Source organism: Stegostoma tigrinum, chromosome 3, assembly GCF_030684315.1.
Source record: "Stegostoma tigrinum isolate sSteTig4 chromosome 3, sSteTig4.hap1, whole genome shotgun sequence".
Lineage (NCBI taxonomy): Eukaryota > Metazoa > Chordata > Chondrichthyes > Orectolobiformes > Stegostomatidae > Stegostoma > Stegostoma tigrinum.
The window spans coordinates 13226698-13247989 of record NC_081356.1 but is presented as its reverse complement, the minus strand read 5'-3'; the positions used below and the strand labels follow the sequence as shown (position 1 = coordinate 13247989).

The following is a 21292-nucleotide window of genomic DNA, read 5'->3' as shown; positions in this document are numbered from 1 at the left end:
AAAGTAACTTGCTGCAGAATTCCTATTCAGATTTATTATAGTCAAAATAATTACATAGTTCGACCAGAAACCTAACTAGACAACGTTAACCCCAGGCAGTTGATGGTGGGGCACTCAGCAATAAACATTGCAAATAATGTCCAGAGATGATGATGTTTAGATTCTTTCTTGTGGGGAGATGGGACGTGCACTTTGCAAATGTTTTTTGCCAGTGTTCAGCCAAAGCCTGAATGTTGTCCGGGTCTTGCTGCATGCGGACAGAGTGCTTCAGTACTTGAGTAGCATTTCTTTCTGGGCCTAACTAGCCATCGCACTTTGTTCTCAGTAATTCTATTTTTTACCCCTGTATCCTTAAATCTCATTAAGGAGACTGACTAATGGCCCTGTCAGCTCAGATTCCAAACAATTTGAGACACCAAAAGCTTTAAGTTAAAAGGTATGGAAAAAAATAAATCTAACAAACAGGACTCACCATGCGATACTTTGCTCCAGCAAATTCTGTGACATTATACAGTTAGGTGCATTCCATTGTGAACTGTATTAGTGACAAAACAAGACCAGCAAGCACATGGGAACACCACCAACTAAAAGTAACACAATCTAAATTCAAACTATACCACTTTCCCTTCACTACCAACAGTCTGGGAATAGTCTCCTTTTTAGCAGTGAGTATAGCAATATCTCACTGATTACAATAGCCTCAGATGTCATGTCACTACCACCTTCTCAAAGGCACTTATGGATGAGCATTAAATACTGGCCTTAGCAGTATTCATCCCCATGAATAAATGTGCATATTAGTTAAGTTCCTCCAGAACAGGCAGAATACCTAATTCCACCAAGGTGCAGAGATTTGATTCAATTTTAAAATCAGGTTGAGAAATAGACCAGTGAACAGCTGTCACCAATTTGTCGAGTTGAAACCAGTGCAGGCAGTTAACTGGCTGTCATCATTCTCAATGGCACGTCTCTACGAGAGTCCAATTCTCCACCTATACTGCATTTGTTTTTCCCTTTCTTTGGTATTCTTGCAAATTGACCTGTTGAGTGCAAGATGGAAAATTTTGAGAAATTTTTTTTTCAGCATTACTCCAAGTTCTGTACTATCAAATGGCCAAATATCTCCACTTCTCATTTACATAGATAGGCAACTAATGTACATTTTAAAACTAACAAACAGAATTTTCATGCATGCGATGCAATGAGCAAAGTGTAATTTTATTTGTCTCCTAATTTAGGAAACTGAGAAAACATGATTTACAATTTTTCAAGTGATTATACAACTGAACTCCAAAGTTGAAAAAACTGTTATGTTGCAGGAGAAAAAAAAAATTAGATTGGGAAGGAAGAGGTGGCCAGTCAGGCCCTTAAGCCAGACCTGCCATTCAATCTGTGAAGTATCTGCTTTAATTCTACAAAGGCATTAAGGGTTACAATCTTAGTACTATGATTGGTTAATTTTCCCATTAACATAATTTTGGGGAGAAAGAGATTTTCACTATTCATAGTATGAATCTTGCCTAGAGTCACCCTTGAAATTCTAAAATCTAATTTTAAGGTTATACCACTCAGTCTGAACTTCTCTGCAAAAGGAAATAGCTTCTCACTACGTACCCCACCAATACCTTTAACCATCTTAAACACCCTCAATTATGCAAGGTATAATCTTCTACACACAAAGGAACATAAACTTAGTGTATGCAAACTGTCCTCATAATTTAACCATTTTAGCACACTTTTACTGAATCTGTACTACACTCACAAAGGTCAATACATCCTTCCTAATGTACATGCCCAGAACCGAATGCAATGTTTTAGATGGGTCTAACTAGATACTCCTTTTGTACTTCTCTTGCTGCACTCTTACTAAGGATGTCAATGCCATGTATCAATGCTGGAAAAGAAGTTTGCAACAAGTAAATTATGCATCCTCAGTGGAGCTGATACTCTCCAGGCTATCTGCTAGGACACTAGAGTGGAATCCACAGGTGAACAACCAGTGATGGGAGGGCTGCAACAAGCAATCAAATTGTTATAAAACAACAAAGTCTGCAGCTTCAACAGCATTCCACTTGACGTTTTCAAAGCTGATGAGTTTTGTTCATATCATACTCATTCTAAAATTTGGGTAGAAAAATAATTCCTCTTTACTAACTTTAGGAATGCACCAATTGTAACTATTTTTAAGAAGGGAGATAAATAGCACGCTGGGAACTAAAGGTATTCCCTTCTTGTCGATAGCAGGGAAAACTGTGATATTCTCCTTATTTACCAACAACTTGTGGGTGAAGATATCCTCTCAGTGAGATGGTGTGGCTTTAGAACATCCAGATTAACCTCCAACATGATCTTTTTTTGCCAGAAAAGTTCGAGAGAAACATTCAGACCACCAGGAACTCAATTTCATTTGTCAATCTGACCGAGTATTTTGATTCAGCAAAATATGCATTCCAAACATCCAAACATGCAAGAAACTTCCTATACGACTCCAAGAGAATTTCCTCAGCCACAGGAGTTGGCAATTATAAGAATATCATGATTTTCCCTGTTATAGAATCTCCCATCTTGAAGATACTTACAACTGTTACATGTTGAAATCAGGAGAGGTTTTTTTTAAAACCCCAATGCATAAAATTGAACAAATTTCATGATAAGCGTGACTGCAAATGTCTTGAATGAGTGATCTGACTGATACTCAAAATCCAGAAGACCATCAAGCAAGGTTGAAAATAGCTGATGTACTACTTATAGCCTCCCTAGCCGTAACCTTAAGATCAATTATTTTTTGACGTGTGTATTAACACTGTTTTGTTGGAAAAATTTTTAACCTCAGTCACCACTGTGAAAAAACAAAACTAATTACCACAGACATGAGCTACAGTTTGCAGATGACAGTGTCGCTGTCCACTCTAATAGATTGCAAGCTGCTCTCAATTACGTCAATTCTGCATAGATGAGTTCAAGCCTACCTTAAGAGTTGCCAAACCAAAACTTGTGTCAAGCCACACCTGGTCAGTCAAATATTCTAATTGTTCTACTAGCTGAAGGAAACATGTGGACTATATTGAGCCCTTCATAACTTCATGGCCACTTTTCTCAAAAGGCCAACATTGGCAAGGAGATCCAACATTGGTCAGCCGCACTAGCTCAGCCTTCTACTGACTGCAACAAGTACTGGACAAAAACAAATCACCATAAGTCAACTGGAGTTTTTATGTAAAGGAGCTGGGTCACCACTGCAATGAGAACGATACTATGCACAAGAGACTGCAAAAAGGGCCAGAGAAATTCCCTCAATCTTGCCTCTGCCACATTCTCAGGTTAAATAGAAGAACTGTTGAATACTCACTAGAGTCCTTATTGGAACCATCTCTCCAAACATGCAGGCAAAACTCAACTATGAAGCACCGGATGTGATGCCCAGATGGCCAAAAGTATCTCTCACACAAGAGATAGTAGGAACTGCCAATGCTGGGGAATCTGAGATAACACGGTGTGAAGCTGGAGGAACACAGCAGGCCAAACAGCAGAGGAGCCAGAAATTTTCCTGCTCCTCTGATGCTGCTTGGCCTGCTCTCTCACACAAGATCCTGTTTTCTCAATTTTTAAAATGGTCAGTTTTGGGTGAGGACAGAGAAAATATTTCAAAGACATCGGCAATCATAACAATGAGAAATTGCCCTAAAGTTGATAGACCACTTTGCATATCAAGTTCTCTGGTTCAGTTGAATGCCATAATCTTTACGTTTTAAAAGTAATGACACAGAGGGCAAAACAAGGTGCAAGCTAGGATTTCTTTTAGGAGAAAATGAAAACACAACATTTTAGGAATGTTTAGTTGTTGTCAGTTTGTGTGCTGTTTTCACATATTCAGATTTAGAGTGCAGAATTAGGAGACCATATACCTGTACTGTGAATTGGGTTCACGTGGGAATTTAATGCACAGTGAAAAGAGTGCTTTAAGAAAGTTTCATTCTAATTAAAAAGGTCATTCTGCAGTTGCATTTATCAGTGCTAACAAAGTTTATCAATAGTTGCAAGACGCACTAGATCATAGAATCCCTAAGGTTTGCAAACAGGCCCTTGAGGCCAACAAGTCCACACTGACCCTCAGAGCATCCCACCCACTCCCGTACCCCTACACCCCACCTAATCTGCACATCTTTGAATGCTACAGGCATTTTAGCATTGCCAAACCACCTCGCCTGCACATCTTTGGATTGTGGGAGAAAACCGGAGCACCTGGAGGAAACCCATGCAGACATGAGAAAAATGTGTAAATTCCACACAGAGTCACCCAAGGGTGGAATCGAACCTGGGTCCCTGGCACTGTGAGGCAGAAAATTAAGGCTAAGTAAAATAAACAAATAAAGTTAAGGCAGGCAGGGCAGCTTGGTTGTATGGAAGGTTTGTCCTGTAGTATGTAGCAAATTATTGCCATTATTCATGACCCAGGTGACCATATGTCACAACCAGAAGTGTAACCAAGTGCAGAAACCTCCAGCAGTAGTTGGAATCACTGCAGTACATCCAGAAGGCCGTGAGCTGTGGATAGTATGTCCAGAGAAGCAGTCACAACACAGGATGGGAACTTGGGAACTTGGAGACAGAAAAGTAATGGATAAGTACCAGACAGTCCAGGAGAACCAGGTCAGGCACATCCGCCAATGTGGTATACTGCATCCGCTGCAGCTTCCTCTACATTGGGGAAACCAAAGCGGAGGCTTGGGGACCGCTTTGCGGAACACCTACACTCAGTTCGCAATAAACAACTGCGCCTCCCAGTCGCGAACCATTTTAACTCCCCCTCCCATTCCTTGGACAACATGTCCATCCTGGGCCTCCTGCAGTGCCATAATGATGCCACCCGTAGGTTGCAGGAACAGCAACTCATATTCCGCTTGGGAACCCTGCAGCCCAATGGTATCAATGTGGATTTTACCAGCTTCAAAATCTCCCCTCCCCTCACCGCATCCCAAAACCAGTCCAGCTCGTCCCCACCTGCCTAACCTGTTCTTCCTCTCACCTATCCTCTCCTCCCACCTCAAGCCACACCTCCATTTCCTACCTACTAACCTCATCCCGCCCCCGTGACCTGTCTGTCCTCCCCGGACGGACCTAGCCCCTCCCTACCTGTCTTCTCCTCTATCCATCTTCAGTCCACCTCCCCCCTTCTATTTATTTCAGAATCATCTCCCCATCCCCCTTTTCTGATGAAGGGTCCAGGCCCGAAACTTCAGCTTTTGTGCTCCTAAGATGCTGCTGGGCCTGCTGTGTTCATCCAGCCCCACACTTTGCTATCTTGGATTCTCCAGCCTCTGCAGTTCCCACTATCTCTTCCCCTGATATCCTGCTTACTAATTAGTTTTCCCCTTTGGACACCAGCAAGGGTATTGGTTCTTTGGAGGAGCTATGTTTATGACATTATGGTTGGCTCAAATGTAGAGGAGAGGTTAATAAACAGGGCAAGAGCAGTGATGCAGAGGATTCATTATTTTGGGGAATAAAAAGGCATTTTTGCAGCCTATCTGGTGCCTTTGGAAAATAATGACCATAAAATTAAACTTCAAGTTTGAATGCGACATAGATCATTCTGAAGCAAAGATTTTAGTCTTGAAGAATGGAAGTCAAGAAGACATGAAAGACAAACTGACTATGGAGGATTGGGAAAGTCCACTGAAGATTAGAACTAAAAGAAGATTTAATGGTACACCGGCAATGAATCAGATCGAGGATATTGCAGGTGGCTGCAATAGATTCTTCTAGGGAAGGATTAACAGACGGAGGTGGTGGTCCACCTCATCAATGACATATAGATACAAGGGGGAAAGAGATACTGGAAGAAGATTTCAGGGAGTTAGGAAGGAGATAGAGAAGTAGGATCTCTACAACCGCAGGATCATCCAGCCCCAAATGCTTGTGAACACAGAAACAGGAAAATTAAGCACTGAACATGTGACTAGGAAAAATCCAGATCGCTGATTTAATTCAGTTAGCTGGATGGCTGGTTTGCAATGCTGAGTGACGCCAACAGCATGGATTCAATTCCCATACTGGCTGAGGTTACATGAAGGATTCTCCTTCTCAACCTCTCCTCTCACCTGAGGTGTGGTGAACCTCAGATTAAACCACCACCACCACGTGTCTTGAATGCAAGAGCAGTCCTATAGTCTGGTAAGACTTTTGACAACTTCACCTTTCGGTAGACGAAATAGAAATGCAGAGTATTCGTTAAATAGTGAGGTTTAGGAGGTGCGATGTCCAAACGGACCTGGATTTTCTTGTACATTAGTCATGCAGGTGCAGCCAACAATTAGAAAGGCAAATGGATGTTATCACAAAGGAGACGAGAGTGCAGAAATAAAAAGATGCCTTGCTGGAAATATATAAAACCTTACTGAGACCTCACCTGGAGTACTGTGTACAGTTTTGGTCCCCTTCTCAAAAGGAGGAATATACTCACTATAGAGGGAGTACAATGGAGATGAACCAGATGAATCCCTGGGAAGGCGGGACTGAGGTAGAGATTGAGGTGGCGGAGTCTGTATTCCCTAGAATTCCAAAGAATTAGCAGTCACCTTATTGAAACGTATTAAAAAAATTCTACAGGGCGTGACAAGGTTGATATACATAATATATTTCTCCTGGCTGGTGAGTCTAAATCCAATAGGACATAAAAGGTCTACCTCTCATTATAAGATCAAGGTTGAGATGGAGTAATCTCATCACTGAGAGAATGTGAACCTCTGGAATTCTCTACCCCCAGAAGCCTATGGAAGCTCAATTGTTGAGCATGGTTAAGACAAAAATCAACTGATTTATACGGGCTAATGATATCAAAAGATATAGAGGCAATGTGGAAAGGTGGCATTGAGGTAGCTGATTGGATCATGATCTAATTGAATGGAGTAGGCTCAATAGGTTACAAAGCCTACTCCTGTTCCTCGTTGGTTAATGTGAGCAGGTTGAATTTTTGTTTTACCAAATTGGAATGAAACCGCACTACAAGCATAAATTTATCCATTCTTTTTATTTGCATCAATGACTGGTGTTTATTTATAAAGATGATGTTTACAAACAAGTGTTTGTTTGAAGTTTTAGACAAGATTTGTAGCCGGGGTTGTCGCTCACCAAGCTGAGGTGTTTGGTTGCAGATCTTCCTCACCCTGCTAAGTAACATCGTCAGTGCGCCTCTGGTGAAGAGTTGGCGCTCTGTGTCGCTAGTTATTTATCTGCCTTGGTTTGTTGGGGTGGTTGGCATTACTTCCAGTTCTGTTTTTCAGTGGTTTGTATATAGAGTCCAATTCAATGTGTTTGTTGATGGAGTTCCAATTAGAATGCCAGACCTCCAGGAACTCCGTAGTATGTCTGTTTGGCTTGTGCTATTATGGTTGTGTTGCCCCAGTCAAATTCGTGTCCTTCTTTGTCCATGTGTATTGAGACCAGTGAGGCTGGTCGCGTCTCTTGGTGGCTAGTTGGAATTTATGTATCCCTATTGCCAGTTTTGCCAATGTAATGTTTTTCACAGTCCTTTCATGGTATTTTGTATATTACATTAGTTTTATCGGTTGTGGGTATGGAATGCTTTACGTTCCAGGATTCTGATGCAGCATACTGCAGGAACACACAGAGATATTTCCAAGTCATGGCAGTGAGTGGTTTGGAGGGGATTTTGTAGGTGGCAGTGTTCTTATGCAACTACTACGTTTGTACTTCCAATTGGTAGAAGTTATGGTTTGGAAGGTGTCCACTAATGAGCATTGGTGAATATCTGTGGATTTTGTAGATGCTGCATACTGTTCCTATGGTGATGGAGGCTGAATGTTTGCAGATGTGGTGCCAATCAAGCACGGTGTTTTGCCCTGGATGGTGTCATGCTTCGAGTGTTGTTGGTGCTGTATTTATTCAAGCATCTGCGGAATATACTATCACACTCCTGACTTGTGGCTTGTAGATGACGGACAGGATTTGGGGAGTCAGGAGAGAACTTATTCACTGAGGATTCCTAGCCCTGACCTGTTTTTGTAGTCATTTTATTTACATGGCTAGTCCAGTTCAGTTTCAGGTCAAAGGTAGCCTCCAAGATGTTGACAGTGGAAAAGTCAGCGATGACAATGCCATTGAACCTCTAGAGACGATGGTTAGATTCTCTCTTGTTGGAATTAGTCTTTGCCTGATACTTGTTTGGCATAATGTTGTTGCTGGTCAGCCCAACACTGGGTATTGTCCAGGTTTTGCTGCATTTAGTCACACACTGCTTCAGGTTCGGAAGAGTTCTGGATGATGCTGAACATCCCCACCTCAAGATGGAAGAAAGGTCTTAAATGAAGATTTTGAAGATAGCTGGGCCTCAGACATTACCCAGAGCAACACCTGCAAAGATGTCCTGGAGCCAAGATGACTGACCTCTATCTATAAACACCTCATTTTGTTATAGGTATGACCCTCACCAGTGCAGAGCTCTCCCCACCCCAATGACTTATTGTTGACAGGACTCCTTGATACTGCGCTCGGTCAAATGTTGCCTTTATCTTCAGGGCACTCACTTTCGGAGCTCAACTCTTTTGTCCACATCTGAACCAAGGCTGCAACGAAGTCAGGAGCTGAGTGGACCCAGCAGAACCCAAACCGGAGTCTCAAGTGCTACTCGATACCACTATTGATAGCACCTTCCATCACCTTCATTGACAGGGTAGTAACTGGCCAGGTGAATTTGTCTTGCTATGTGCGTACAGGACATAACTAGGCAATTTTCCACATTGGTGGGCAGTTGTCAGTGTTGCAGCTTTGCTACGAGAGCAACAAATTCTGCAGCACAAGTCTTCAGCACTCCTGTTGTAATCTCATCACAGCCCGTAGCCATTGCAGCATCCAGTACCTTCATTTTGCATGAAGAGAATAGAATGAGCTGAAGGCTAACATCTGTGACGGATCTTTGGTAATTCTGGGTGAAAATCTTTACAAATGTTGCAGACTTATATTTTGTACAGATGTGCTGGGCTCCCCCTATTCTTGAGGCTAGAGATACCTGCGGAACTTCCATCTTCTGTTAGTTGTTTAATCCTTCAACAGTCATGACTGGATGTGTCAAATCTGCAGAGCTCAAATCTGATCTGTTGACTGCAGAATTGTTTAACCCTCTTGAAAATTTTCTGTCTACAATGTTTGGCATGCAAGAAGTCCTATGCTATAGATGCGCTAAATTGAAACGTTTTACTTTTGCTTGATGTTGCTCCTGGCATGTCCTCCTGCACTCTTCATTGGAATATAACTAATATGGAATCAGAGCATTATATGAACTTAAAACATTAAGAACCTATTATATTTACTGTGTGCAGAGAGATTTAGAGAAGTTATTCAAGAGTTTGGAAGTTAGATAACTTATGGCACTGCCATCAATAATAAATCAAAGGAAATCAAGGATAAACAAAAAGGCCAGAATTAGGGAAACACATTGGTTCCAAAAGGGTTGAACATCTGGAGATGGAAACAGAAATATGGAATAGTGAGACCATAGTGAGATTTGAACACAGGAATGAGAATTTAAAATCTGAGACATTAATAGGCTTTCTGCAAAAAAATTGCCAAGTACTGGTGGCAGAACTTGGTGAGAGTTACACTGCTGACAAAGCTTGGATAAGCTAAACTTTAAAAGGTCTAAGAGAGGTACTAGAAAAGTTGAATCTAGACAAAACAAAGGCATGAGTGAGGTTCCAACAGATGTGCAGAGCACAAGGCAAAGAAAGGTAATAATGGTGAGGTGGAAGTAGATTGTTTTGATAGACAAAATAAGAAAAGCTCAGTTAAGCGTCAATTAGGGTGTCACAGTGCATACAGTTTGGTTCAGCCTCAAACAACAGCCAGGGAGAAAGATGGTATAGGTAACTGGGGACTAGATTTTGGAGCAATGGCCAAAAACAATGGTTTTGATCTTCCTAAAATTTAATGGGGGATGGTTTCTGCTATGTCAAACAAGTAGCAAGTCAAATAAAATACAGTTAAGGGATCAAGAGTTGATGATGATGGATGTCATTCAGAATCAGATTTCAATGTTGTCCCCAAATGTGAAAAAGCTCAATGTTTGCAAATACAAGACAAATATTAAAACTGATCAGGACTTTCAAGCATCTCCAACATGTACAATCCCATCCATCTCACTCAAAAAAAATTACCACACTGCTGAGAACATTAATATTTGCAATGTCCCTGGGATCCTCCTGCAAGCACATTTCCTAGGGTCTTACTTGTTAAACACTATCAATTAACCAAACAAAAAACAATGGTGCATTTGCAGACGTTAAAATAGTTGATATGCTGCAAAACGTGCTCATCTAATGATTACATAAAAACAAATCACTAATAGTTTTAGACAGGTGATGCGTATTTCAGACATCGACATCTCTATGTTGAACTACACGGTAAAACAATTCCAGCTATTTACAAAGATTTTAGTGTGAATCCACTGTACCATGCAAGCATCACTTTCCATCTTTCCCTCCTGGACAATGTCCCTTTCCAGAAGCCATGTACACTATGGAAGAACTTAAAATTTACTTTTATATATTTTCTAATCAACCTACTCAGTGATGATATTACACACCATTGAAAGGTGCGACTTGAACCTGGGCTTCCGGGCTCAGAGGTTGATACACTACCACTGCAACAGATTCTCAGAATTAGCTCTTAATTGTTTAAAATTTAACCTATTTTTCGAACAACCTGTTCAGAGATGTTATTACACACCTCCGGAACAGGTGGGGCTTGAAACCGGACCTCACAGTTCAGGGGCAGGGATGTTACCATTGTACCGCAAGAAGGCCCTTAACCTAGCTCAAAGCACAAAGGTCCAGTGAGCATCACCTCCTATCAAAGTACTCTGTTTGAGCCTTAAAGGTAACTGCATACCTAATACTGATTACGTATCTTGTAGCTGGTTTAATATGTTCCATGAACATAAAACATCTCTATCAGCAGACTTAGTATGGAAAAAATGGGCCCCATAACAGATCTGGGGCACTTATATTGATCATATTATCTTGCCATCAGATATTCCAAGGAAAAAAATAAGAAACAGCATTCTCACTTTCATTTGTAAACCAACAACTGCATAAATTCTTTCACTCCAACACAGCTATGAGCAATCAAAGGAATCAATTTACTCCAGCCAGAGTAGAAATCGTATTATGGCTACATTTTGCACTGGATTGTCAGTCTGTGAATGTCTCCACCGTTTAAGTGGAAAAGGAAATCTGCCCAATTTTGTCAAAACAACTAATTTTTCAAGCAGTTCACAGCTCAAATATCAATAATTAACTTACTTGTGGATGGAAAAGGAGAACTGAGGATAGCTGGTCAAAAACATAACATTCTACAAATTGAGCCAACTTAATTTTTAATTCTGCATTTCCTAAATAGATCATGACTGAGCTCATTGCTTTCTTAATAATTGAGCCCATCCTCAAGGGTCTTTCCACAATTCTGCGCTCTCAAGAATATTAAGCCATAAAGTAGGCTCATTAAGCTCTGTGTATAGACTGAAAACAACTAGAACTATTGCACATAAACGGAATCAACACTTTCGCCATTCCAATCCTTCCCTTCAACAATAATTAATTTAAACTAGAATTCTAACAAAATTAAAATGCAAGTCATAGAATAGTGGCTTTAACACAGCAAAATCCAAACTATGTAGAAAAGACTATTAACTCCAATTAGCTGTCACATTGTAATAAGTCATTACAGAAAATCTGTACATTTTTGAAAAAAATTTTCAGCAGATATAAACTGCAACAAAATGAACAGCGTTCTGTAGGTATCAACCAGCATCATCTACAGTCTACAAAGGTGGCTAGAAGAAACTTAAATGTTCAGAAACGTACTAGAGTTTGCAAGTACATGGAGATATTTTCTATAAATACAGTTAAGTTATTGTTAGATTACAAAACAATATATGGTAGCTAACAGTTCAAAGTTAAAACAATCTTCAAGATCAGGTTTCACGTAATAAACCCTCAAAGAACATGTATCTATTTACAAAATTAAAATTCTGTATGAATATTGAAAATATGTACTTGGTCAAGACAATTGCTTCATTAGAAAAGGGGACAAATTATTTGAATTTCAGGGTCTTAAGATTATATTACAAAAAAAAGTGTGGCTGGAAGGAACAAAGATCAATCAAGCACAACCATGGCTATTCCCTTAAGGAAACTGAGCAGCCACATTTACAAAGCTCTGGTCTAGCACAAGGGAATACAAATACTAAGAAAAATCAGAAAAGTTTCATCTTTATTGTTCTGCATAAAAAGACAAGAGGGAAATAAAGCCAGAGTCATGTAGCATGAAAACAGACCCTTCTGCCCAACTCATCCATGCCGACCAGACATCCCAATGTGGCCAGCCGTCATGTGCCAGCATTTGGCTCATATCCGTCTAACCTGTTCCTATTCAAATACCCATGCAGTTGCCTTTTAAATGTTATCGTTGTACTCGCCTCCACCACAGAAAATTATGAACGATTGGACAGGATAGATAAAAACAGCATCTGCAGGTATTCAGCAGTTGAGAACAAGGAGTCACAGTTTCAACATTAAGTGCAAGAAATTTACAAGGCAGCAGGAGAAACTTCTTCACTTAGAACTGTCATGGCCTGGAATTCAGTTCCACAATTAGTGCTCAAGGCAGAAGCTTCAAATGTTCAAGATTGCACTGCAGAAATAAATGAAGGCAAAGCAACAAAAGGGAAATGGGAACATAATAGATAAAATTGATTAGAATTATTTGTCCACGTGGATGGTAAATGTCAACAAACTGGGCTAAATGCCCTGTTTCTGCTTTGTAATAATATTAGGGAAAGCCAAAAACAAAAATGAAAACGCTCATAAAGCCAAGGTAAATACCTGATTTTTTTTAAAAAAACATCAAAGCACTTGATCATATGCAGTCTTAACAACTTGTCCTGGATATGATTTTTTGGCTACTCCTGACTAGTACCTTCCCTAATATGTAATATGTACATGGGAGCTCTTGATGAGGGTTCACTGCATGACACAGAATTAATTCTCTCGTTAATTTAAATAACTGCATATTGTTTTGTAATCTGACAGCATTATAACTGCAAAAATGATAACAAATATCTGCACACAATATTTTTTGCAATTCAGCATCCATGTCCACTGGCAATTCATCCTTTCCTGGCAAAAAACTTATATTATAAACATCTGCTTTTTTTTGGAGCAAAATAATGATTGTGGTTTAATCAATGCTGACAAAAGTACTTAGCCCTAACTACTGCTGAAATCATGAGTGCAGAATATTTCCAAAATGACATTTACTTTATTACTGCAATCTCTTCTCTTAAAGCAAAATATTAAGTGCCTTGTTTTGCAACAGACCTGTGAAATGCACAATAGTTCAAAATTTGAACAACTCCAAATGCTGACACTGTTGGATCTTCAAATCACACATATTGTAAAGTTTGTAACCATTTTGCTTATGCAAAATCCTACACAAGTTATAGAAGTTGGTCAATTCTATTTCCTGTGTGTGTACAGGTTTGTGAAACGTGTGGAAATAAACTTTAAGACATATTCACATTCGTTATTTAAACATTATTGAAATGTCCTGTTTATTCTCCGCAACTGGGGATAAACCTACATCTAAGTCGGCTGCTGCAGCACTGAAGGACTGACAGAAAGTTTAATCAACTTTCGCCATGTCATTAAGTTGGTCCCTGATGACCCACACACATCAAAGATGAGGAAGGGCTGGGGTGGGGGGGTGTACTTTGACATACTTTAAGCATAATCACGACCGGCGCTCAGGCTCTCCACCGGGGATGCAACACTACCCGACGCCGGTGCCCCAAGGCCTACAACGCAAGAGCCCCAGGGCCCCGGAAAGGGCGCAGCGTCCTCCCGACCTGTTTTCTTCCCAGGTGTGAAGCTGTCAATTCAGTCCGCGTCTGAGACAGGAGACAGTTTTGGCTTCCTAGAATAGGCCTGCAGCCTGTCCCAGGCCGCAGCGACCCGCCGGCCACCTTGATGACAGTGCAATCATTCGGAGCCGGGAAAGGGAGGAACAAGGCCCAAGGGGGGGGGGGGGGGGGGGGAGGTTAGCGGGCGTTGAGCGACACCCGGGCTCGGCGACGGCCAAAACAAAAATCAAAGCCTACACGCAGACTGGGGAGCGGCCTTTCCTCCTCCTCGTCGTCTTCCTCCTCTTCCCCCACCCGGGGCCTAGTGGCTGGCGGCTCCCTGATCAGACACAGGCCGAGGGCAGCGGCCTACTCTCTGGGCCTCTCGCCTCAGTCTCTCACTCACTCACCTTCATGTCGGGACATCCTACACACACGGTTACAGCGGGCCCGCGGGCTCCCACGCAGCGTCTCAACACCGAGCTCCGACAACGACAACTACCGGGCCAAACGGTCATGAAGCTGGAAGTAGCTGCTGCCGCTGTCTGCCGGAAGGGGGGTAATAAGAAGAGCAGCCGCCCGCTCCTGTTGCTCAGATCGATCGGTCGGTCAAGATTTTTTTTCCGCCTCGGACTCTGAGCGCGCGGTGAGACGAGTTGGAGGTGGGAAGAGGAGGAGGAGGAGGGTTAGGGGTGGGGGTGGTGTGTGTGCGAGAAGCGGGCCGGGCGGGCGGGCGGGCGGGCGCGCGAGCCGCGTGGACCGGGACTGACGTCGTCGCCTCAGCGCGAACGCAAACGGGCGCCACCGCTCGAACCCGACGCCCCGCGCGCGCGAACGCGGAGGCCGCCGTGGCCGCGCGCGGCATCGCCGTCAGCGCAAGCAGGCAAGAGCGCGCGGCGCGGCGCGGCCCGGCCCGGCCGATCTTTTTAATCGTCAAACCGGCGGCGTAGCGGGTCCGTTCGCTCCGGGATTGTGGCTGAGTTCACTTGCTCTATTCGTCAGTCAACTTTGTGGCCCATAAAGTTGCGTTCGCCATCTTGGTCTGAACTGGAAATGGCCTACTTCCCTGAGAGAGGAACATTCAGTGGGGAACTTTTTCGGAAGAGAATTGAGTAAACGCCTGAAAAGGAGAAAGGAAAAAAAATGCATCGTCTCCCTTACCTCCGAGTTATCGGCATATGTACCGCTCCTGTCGTTGCTGAAGGAGACTCACTGGACCTGAAACGTTTAACTCTATTTCTCTCCTCCACCAACCCCAAGATGCTGCCAGACCTGCTGAGTTTCTCCAGCAATTTCTGTTTTTGCTGAAGATAAAAACGCACAGTTTTGACGCAGGATCTGGGACTAACTCTTTCCAAGTGAAATGGATTATATTAGATGCTCCTACGTTGCAGTTTACAGCTTGTTTTAAGATACAGGTAAGCCCCTTTCTTTCTTTTTGGGGTCACTAGATAAGGATATGATGACGTGACCTGGTAAAACTTAAAAGCACACTTCAAGACAAGTAAGTCAAAACTGCCGACCAACTTGAACAGGATCTACCTATCAAGTGATTTTCTTTTTCTTGTCCCCTTGCGTCTTCGCCAGCTTGCATGTTTTGCGTAGTTATATACAGGTTGTCCACGTTGAGTTTCCTGGTTATCTTAATCGTCATAGTTAATTGTATTTTTTCCCCACACAGTTAATCATGACTTTCGTTGATTAGACTCCTAGATAGATTTGCAGTTTTGACGGGTCATTAGGCATAGATTTACCAATGTACCAATGCTAAACTGGGCCTGTTCCCTCTTGCTGAAATAAAGGGCAAGAAAATTCTAAGATAACAAAGTGTGAAGCTGGATGAACACAGCAGGCCAAGCAGCACGTTAGGACCACAAAAGCTGACGTTTCAGGCCTAGACCCTTCATCAGAAAATTCTTCCCAGTTTGTTGGCCAACATTTATTCTTGAATCAACATGACTGACAAAAATATCCTGGAGTCATTAGTCTAATTTTTTGGATTTACCGTATGGAAATTGGTTCAGTCTTTTGGCTTACGGTCTTTCACTGCTTCGTTATGTAAATGAGAATTCTTTCATGTTTTCAATTGCAGCTTAGCTATTATAAAGAATTTACATCTATGTAGCCTATTTCCCATTCCTGTAGATGCTTCAGTCCTTCAAAGGCCGACTTTGTGAAAAAGCTGCTGTTGATGGCCAAAGCAGGCAGAGCAGCCAGTTTGTACACCAGGGTACCAAAATCACCAATAAAGTACTTGGTCAAATAACTTTCCGACTGGTTTACAATTTTATTCAGAACACCCTTGGTCTTCAAATTTATGCTACGAGATTTCTGGCAGACTGGGTGTTAATTAATAAGTTATCCAGGCTTACCAACTATAAAACTGTGTAGCAGTTTAAGATTATGTGCTCAACCCTTTGCGGTAGCACTAAGAACCTTGTGCCTCAGACTCAATAGCTGTAAATCAACCTTAATTCAGTTGACACCTACGTAAAAAAAAAATTACAATGCAGCCTAAAGACCACATCTTTTTAAGTTTCTTTGTGGGCTAGATTGGGAGAAGGACTGCCTTAAAACCAAGAATTGTGGAAGGAATTGCTGCACTTTTGTTTGGGGGGGGGGGGGGGGGAACAAACAATTTACTGTAACTGTGGTGTTTAAGCCACACATTGGGAGGGCTGGTACCAGGGGAGTGTGAACACGAAGTGAAATTCAGCTGTGACAGGTTACTGATTTGGTTTGTGGAATTGTGACCAGTTTTGAATGATAAAAGAAGCCTTGAACCTCCTCTCTGGTGAGGATACCTGAACCAAAAGAAAGTTTTAGGCTGCACTTATTGCCCACCTCTTAATTGTTCACAATCAGCCACATTGCTGTGGGTCTGGAGTCACATGTTAGGCCAGACCAGGTAAGACAGAAAATGTCAGTTTCTTTCCCTAGGGCATTAATGAACCAGATGGGTTTCCTCCCCTGACAGTTGAAGTGATCATTATTAGACTCTTAATTCCAGATTTGTATTGAATTCACATTCCACCATCTGCCATGGCAGGATTCAAACCTGGATCCCCAGAACATTATCTGAGTTAGCAGTCCAGTGACATTACCATTAGGTCATTGTCTCCTTACAGCAGTTGCTGTTGACTTATTGGTTAAAAGCAGTCTCTAATTCGTGACACCATTGTTGTGTGCTTCCTGTAAAGAAATGAGAGAACCTGGAAAAGGACAGAATTAAGGGACTTGGAGAAACAAAAAGAATACTCCATCAAATCCTGAAGATTTGTGCTATTGAACTGATTCACTATTTATTTTCCCTCTACCCATAACACAATCTTTTTGTATGTGTGTGTTCGGGGGAAAAATTTGGAAAGAGTTGCGTTTTAACTAGTAGAGTGACATGTCAGCATTTCATGGATTCTAACAATAGGTAAACAACTTGTTTGTAATGAGAGTTGTTTTTGTTAAGTGTAGAAACCTGGTCCATGTTTTTCTGTCAACCTGAGTCTCAGACAGGTAAACTGGGAACTCTGCGTAATTAGATTTTAGAAATAAAGTAACTTGTGATGCTGGGCTTAGCAAAGCTTGATTTCCAACATACTACCCTGGTGAGGTGCGATGACAGCATCACAACTCACTGAGATAGTGCATAAGAAATAAAGCTCCACTATTCTTTTGGTCATTGAAAGTGTGAACATTTGATTAAACCACTGACAGAAGTTCCCAATTCTAATGTCAAATTCAGTTTTGTTCCCATTAACAAGAAAGTAACAACTTGTAGTAATCAATGTACTAAGGAGAAACCTAAATTTATGACTCCAACTTAAAATCTACCCCTTTTAATAAAAAGTTTCATTCAACTGCAAACAGACCGACCAAACAAAACACAAATATGAGGAAGATGGTCAAATTAGCAGAGTTCTGGCTCCAATCTAGATTACGGATGTTGATGATAAAAAGTGTGCAGCTGGATGAACATGACAGGCCAAGCAGCATCTCAGGAGCACAAAAGCTGATGCTTCGGGCCTAGACCCTTCTAGGCCTGAAACGTCAGCTTTTGTGCTTCTGAGATGTTGCTTGGCCTGTCGTGTTCATCCAGCTGCACACTTTGTTATCTTGGATTCTCCAGCATCTGCAGTTCCCATTATTACAGATATTGATGAGTTGTTGTTGGTTGATTCTTTGCCATACCCACAACCTTGAGTTGTCAACAATTCTCAGTCTTCCATTCACTGGTGGAGAATTTGCCCTTTTCAAATTTAAGTGTACTTGCCCTTTCAATAGGGGATTTGCAAAAAGACCAGTTCAGAGGAAGGGTAAAGGAGCTAGCCACAAGTGACTTTCCTTCAAACATGCAAGTGGGAAAGTTTTAAAAAAAAAGTTGCTTTCTGTTTGCAAGCTAGGCGTTTCTGTGTTGGTTAGAGAGTAGGTGACTAATCAGGAAGTTGTCATTACACTGAGTCCTCTTAAGCATACAAAACTGATGCTGATTGGCTTTTCAATCAAAAGACTGCCTCTGGCGGAACTGCCCTGGACACATTAGTGCCGATTTAGCTGGAGTTCTGCCTATCTCTTACCCAATAAGGTAATATGGTATATACGATACCTGAGTAACCTGCTTTTAAAACTGAAAGCGTCTTCTTACTCAGTTTTTTTTGGTTTGAGAGTTTATTTTTCCACTTTTAGTTCAGCCCAAAGAAATAGTAGTATTTAACAGAAACAAACCAGGCAGCTCCTAGTTGGCCTTCTTTCAACTTAGTTTGTCACTCAGCCTATTAATACATCCTTCTATTCATATTTTCCTAGCTTTCTCCTTAACTGCATTAATGCGGTTTGATGCTACCACTGCACGTGACTGCACGCTCTACATCTTCATTTGCTGACCTATTTCTCTGGTCAGTCTTTTCCCTGATGAAGTAGGAGCCACATATGTCTGTTCTTTCTTCCATTATGGAACTGAATCATTCCAGTGAAGTGATTTTGGCTGTTTCAATGTTCATACTATTTCTGAAATGTTAATGACAGCATGGTGGGTAGCAGATTACTTATTCAATCACCAGTTTTGTCAAATTGAAAACAGAAGTACAAACACTATGCCCGAATTCTTGCATTGATAACCAGGTTCAGGATTGCCAATGAGACCAAAACTTTGAATATTGTAAGTCAATTTTGTATTATTATTTTGCATTAAATGAAATGTAAAGAAATAAGGCATGTCTTTATAAAGGTCTTGTGTAACTTTAACTTTGTACACATGTAAAATTTAGTGGCTGGGAAATTTTACTTCAGATTTTTAATAGTGTCAATGTTCTCCATTTTATTTCAGATGTGACTACTGTTTGAAAATGGTAACTGGCAAAGAAAAAGTCACCTGTGTGTTTATGGTTAGCAGGATCGAAGTCCATTACAGCCGAGAAGGGAGTCTGCTGTTCATCATAGAAAAATGACATTACATAGTAACTCAATGATTGGATGAATAGGTTTTTAGGAAATTCATTCAGTAAATAATAAAAAAGGTTGGGGATGCCTTGAATCAGTCAATTGTGAATATTATTTTTGAAATATTGGAGAATTGCATTGGAACCAAGTGGATGTTACTGAGAGAACCTTGATTGGGGATTGTTAACATGGTCCAATCAGGGACCCCTAGCTGACAGATATAAACAGGGGATTCCAAGTCTTCTCAGACTTGAAGCTGGCTGGTCATAGTGAATGCACTGTGCAAATGTAAATAAAGGGTTTCTTGGTGACAGGATACTGACCTCAGTACATTTCACTTTGCCTCTGAACTGTGACAGTTTAAATACTTCAGATGACATTTTATTCCAGCCAATAGTGCTCCCTGGGCCCAATTTCATACACACAGTAGTTTCTGAATGGCATTTTTCCAGAAAACTGAATTATGTAGATGCATACCTTGTGTTCTTGATCTGGCCCATATGACATCTCTTATGGGGCATCTTGAAACTCTTACCAAAACCACATTCTTTAGATGAATTTTGATCCAAGATCAGAAATGCAAGTCATGAAATCAATTAGCAGCAACTTAAGAATTGTTTCAATGAAGTGAAAAATCTGAATAATAAGTGTAAAAATCTGGTGGTCATGTTGAAGTCATGAAATTTGACCTGGGTAGTGTTTTGAGACTTTATGAATTAGTTTATGTTTGCAGTTTGTATCTATATAATATGTGCATTCCAAAGTTTAACATTTTCAAGTTGCACAAGGGCTTTATAAACACCCAGTATGGTATGATGTGGAAATGAATAACCACTAAACTAGCGACACAGAAAAGCAGATGATGTAGTAATGAATGTCGCAACAAACTTTGAAACTTCTTTGAAACAGAAAGCATTCTTGGTTTTAACTGTATGAGAGACAGCAATAAAAAGATGAAAAACAATTCAGCTCAAGTGGCTAAGCATAACTTTGCTTATATTTAAAGAACTGCGGAGCGGATGGTGGAAACCTTAATTAAAATTAGAGTGCAAAAAAGTACTCGGCCGTTCTGGCAGTAGCTGAGGGAAAAGAGAGCAATACCTAAAGATTTCAGGGCAGTGACCCTTCATCAGACTTTAACCCTGTTTTTCTTCCAGTCCTGACAGCATCTAGCTGATTTCTAGAATGTTCTGCTTTTTATAGCAACTAAGGAAAGTGAGTGGGTGCACGTGGATGGAGAGAAAAAGAGCATTGAAGCTGGTGAAATCTGTGTGGAAAAATAAGTAAATGGAAACAGGCCGGTAGGAAAGTGTGGAGAAGAGCATTTTTCCAAATAAAAAGCTGCTTCCCCAAAGGGTGGTATTGATAACCCAAAAGATCATCTTATATAAATATTCAATAACTGCCTAAACTGTGTACAGAGAACATTAGGATTTAAGAATGAAGAAATGCTATAGGTCAGCTTATGGGACTGAACATATAATTAAAATGCATATGGAATAGTTGCCACTTACTGATCAGTTTGAAATGGAGGACGCCGTTATATCATTACACATCTATGATGTCTTTCATATTGATTTTTATTCTTAGTAATCTTGGTATCCTTTGGTTATTTTGCAATTCAGTGGAAAACTTCAAGAGGTGTTCCCCAGGTGGTGGAGTGCATGCCCAACTAGAGGGAGTTTGAAAAAAATACCCAAAATCTGGAAAGCAAAGTCAAACGGCGTAAAAGCAACAGAAATAGATGTCAGTTCACAATTTTGACTTGAGTAACACTATTTACAGGGAAGACTGTTTAAGCTTCAAGGTCAGAAGATTTATTTTAGTATTTAAATTTTAAAATGAACATTTCTGTGGAATCAGTGGCAATGACATAAAGGCAACTCTCTTTTGCTAGAAAAGCTATCACTTTGTTGCTTGCCTTACATTTCATCATTCCGTCCT

At 41.1% G+C, this 21292-nt stretch overlaps 1 protein-coding gene and 1 long non-coding RNA gene across 5 annotated transcripts in view; one reads left to right on the top strand and one right to left on the bottom strand.

Annotated features, from left to right (window-relative positions):
• The window catches only part of kcmf1 (potassium channel modulatory factor 1), a 120357-nt gene extending 105717 nt beyond the window's left edge, over positions 1-14640 (bottom strand). For 2 of the 4 annotated variants that reach the window (XM_048527433.2, XM_048527434.2), the window contains exon 1: positions 14326-14640. In XM_048527433.2, coding sequence (XP_048383390.1) covers positions 14326-14341 — 16 coding nt within the window. In that variant the 5' untranslated portion in view covers positions 14342-14640. Of the gene's footprint in view, positions 1-6409; positions 6552-14325 lie in introns of all 4 variants that reach the window. The other 2 variants (XM_048527430.2, XM_048527432.2) reach the window with 2 other exon arrangements.
• A 46-nt stretch (positions 14641-14686) lies between these two features.
• Positions 14687-19442, top strand: LOC125450946 (uncharacterized). Its single transcript, XR_007247184.2, has 2 exons — positions 14687-15333; positions 19236-19442. It is a non-coding gene; the product is annotated as an uncharacterized LOC125450946 (long non-coding RNA).
• The last annotated feature ends 1850 nt before the right edge of the window (positions 19443-21292 follow it).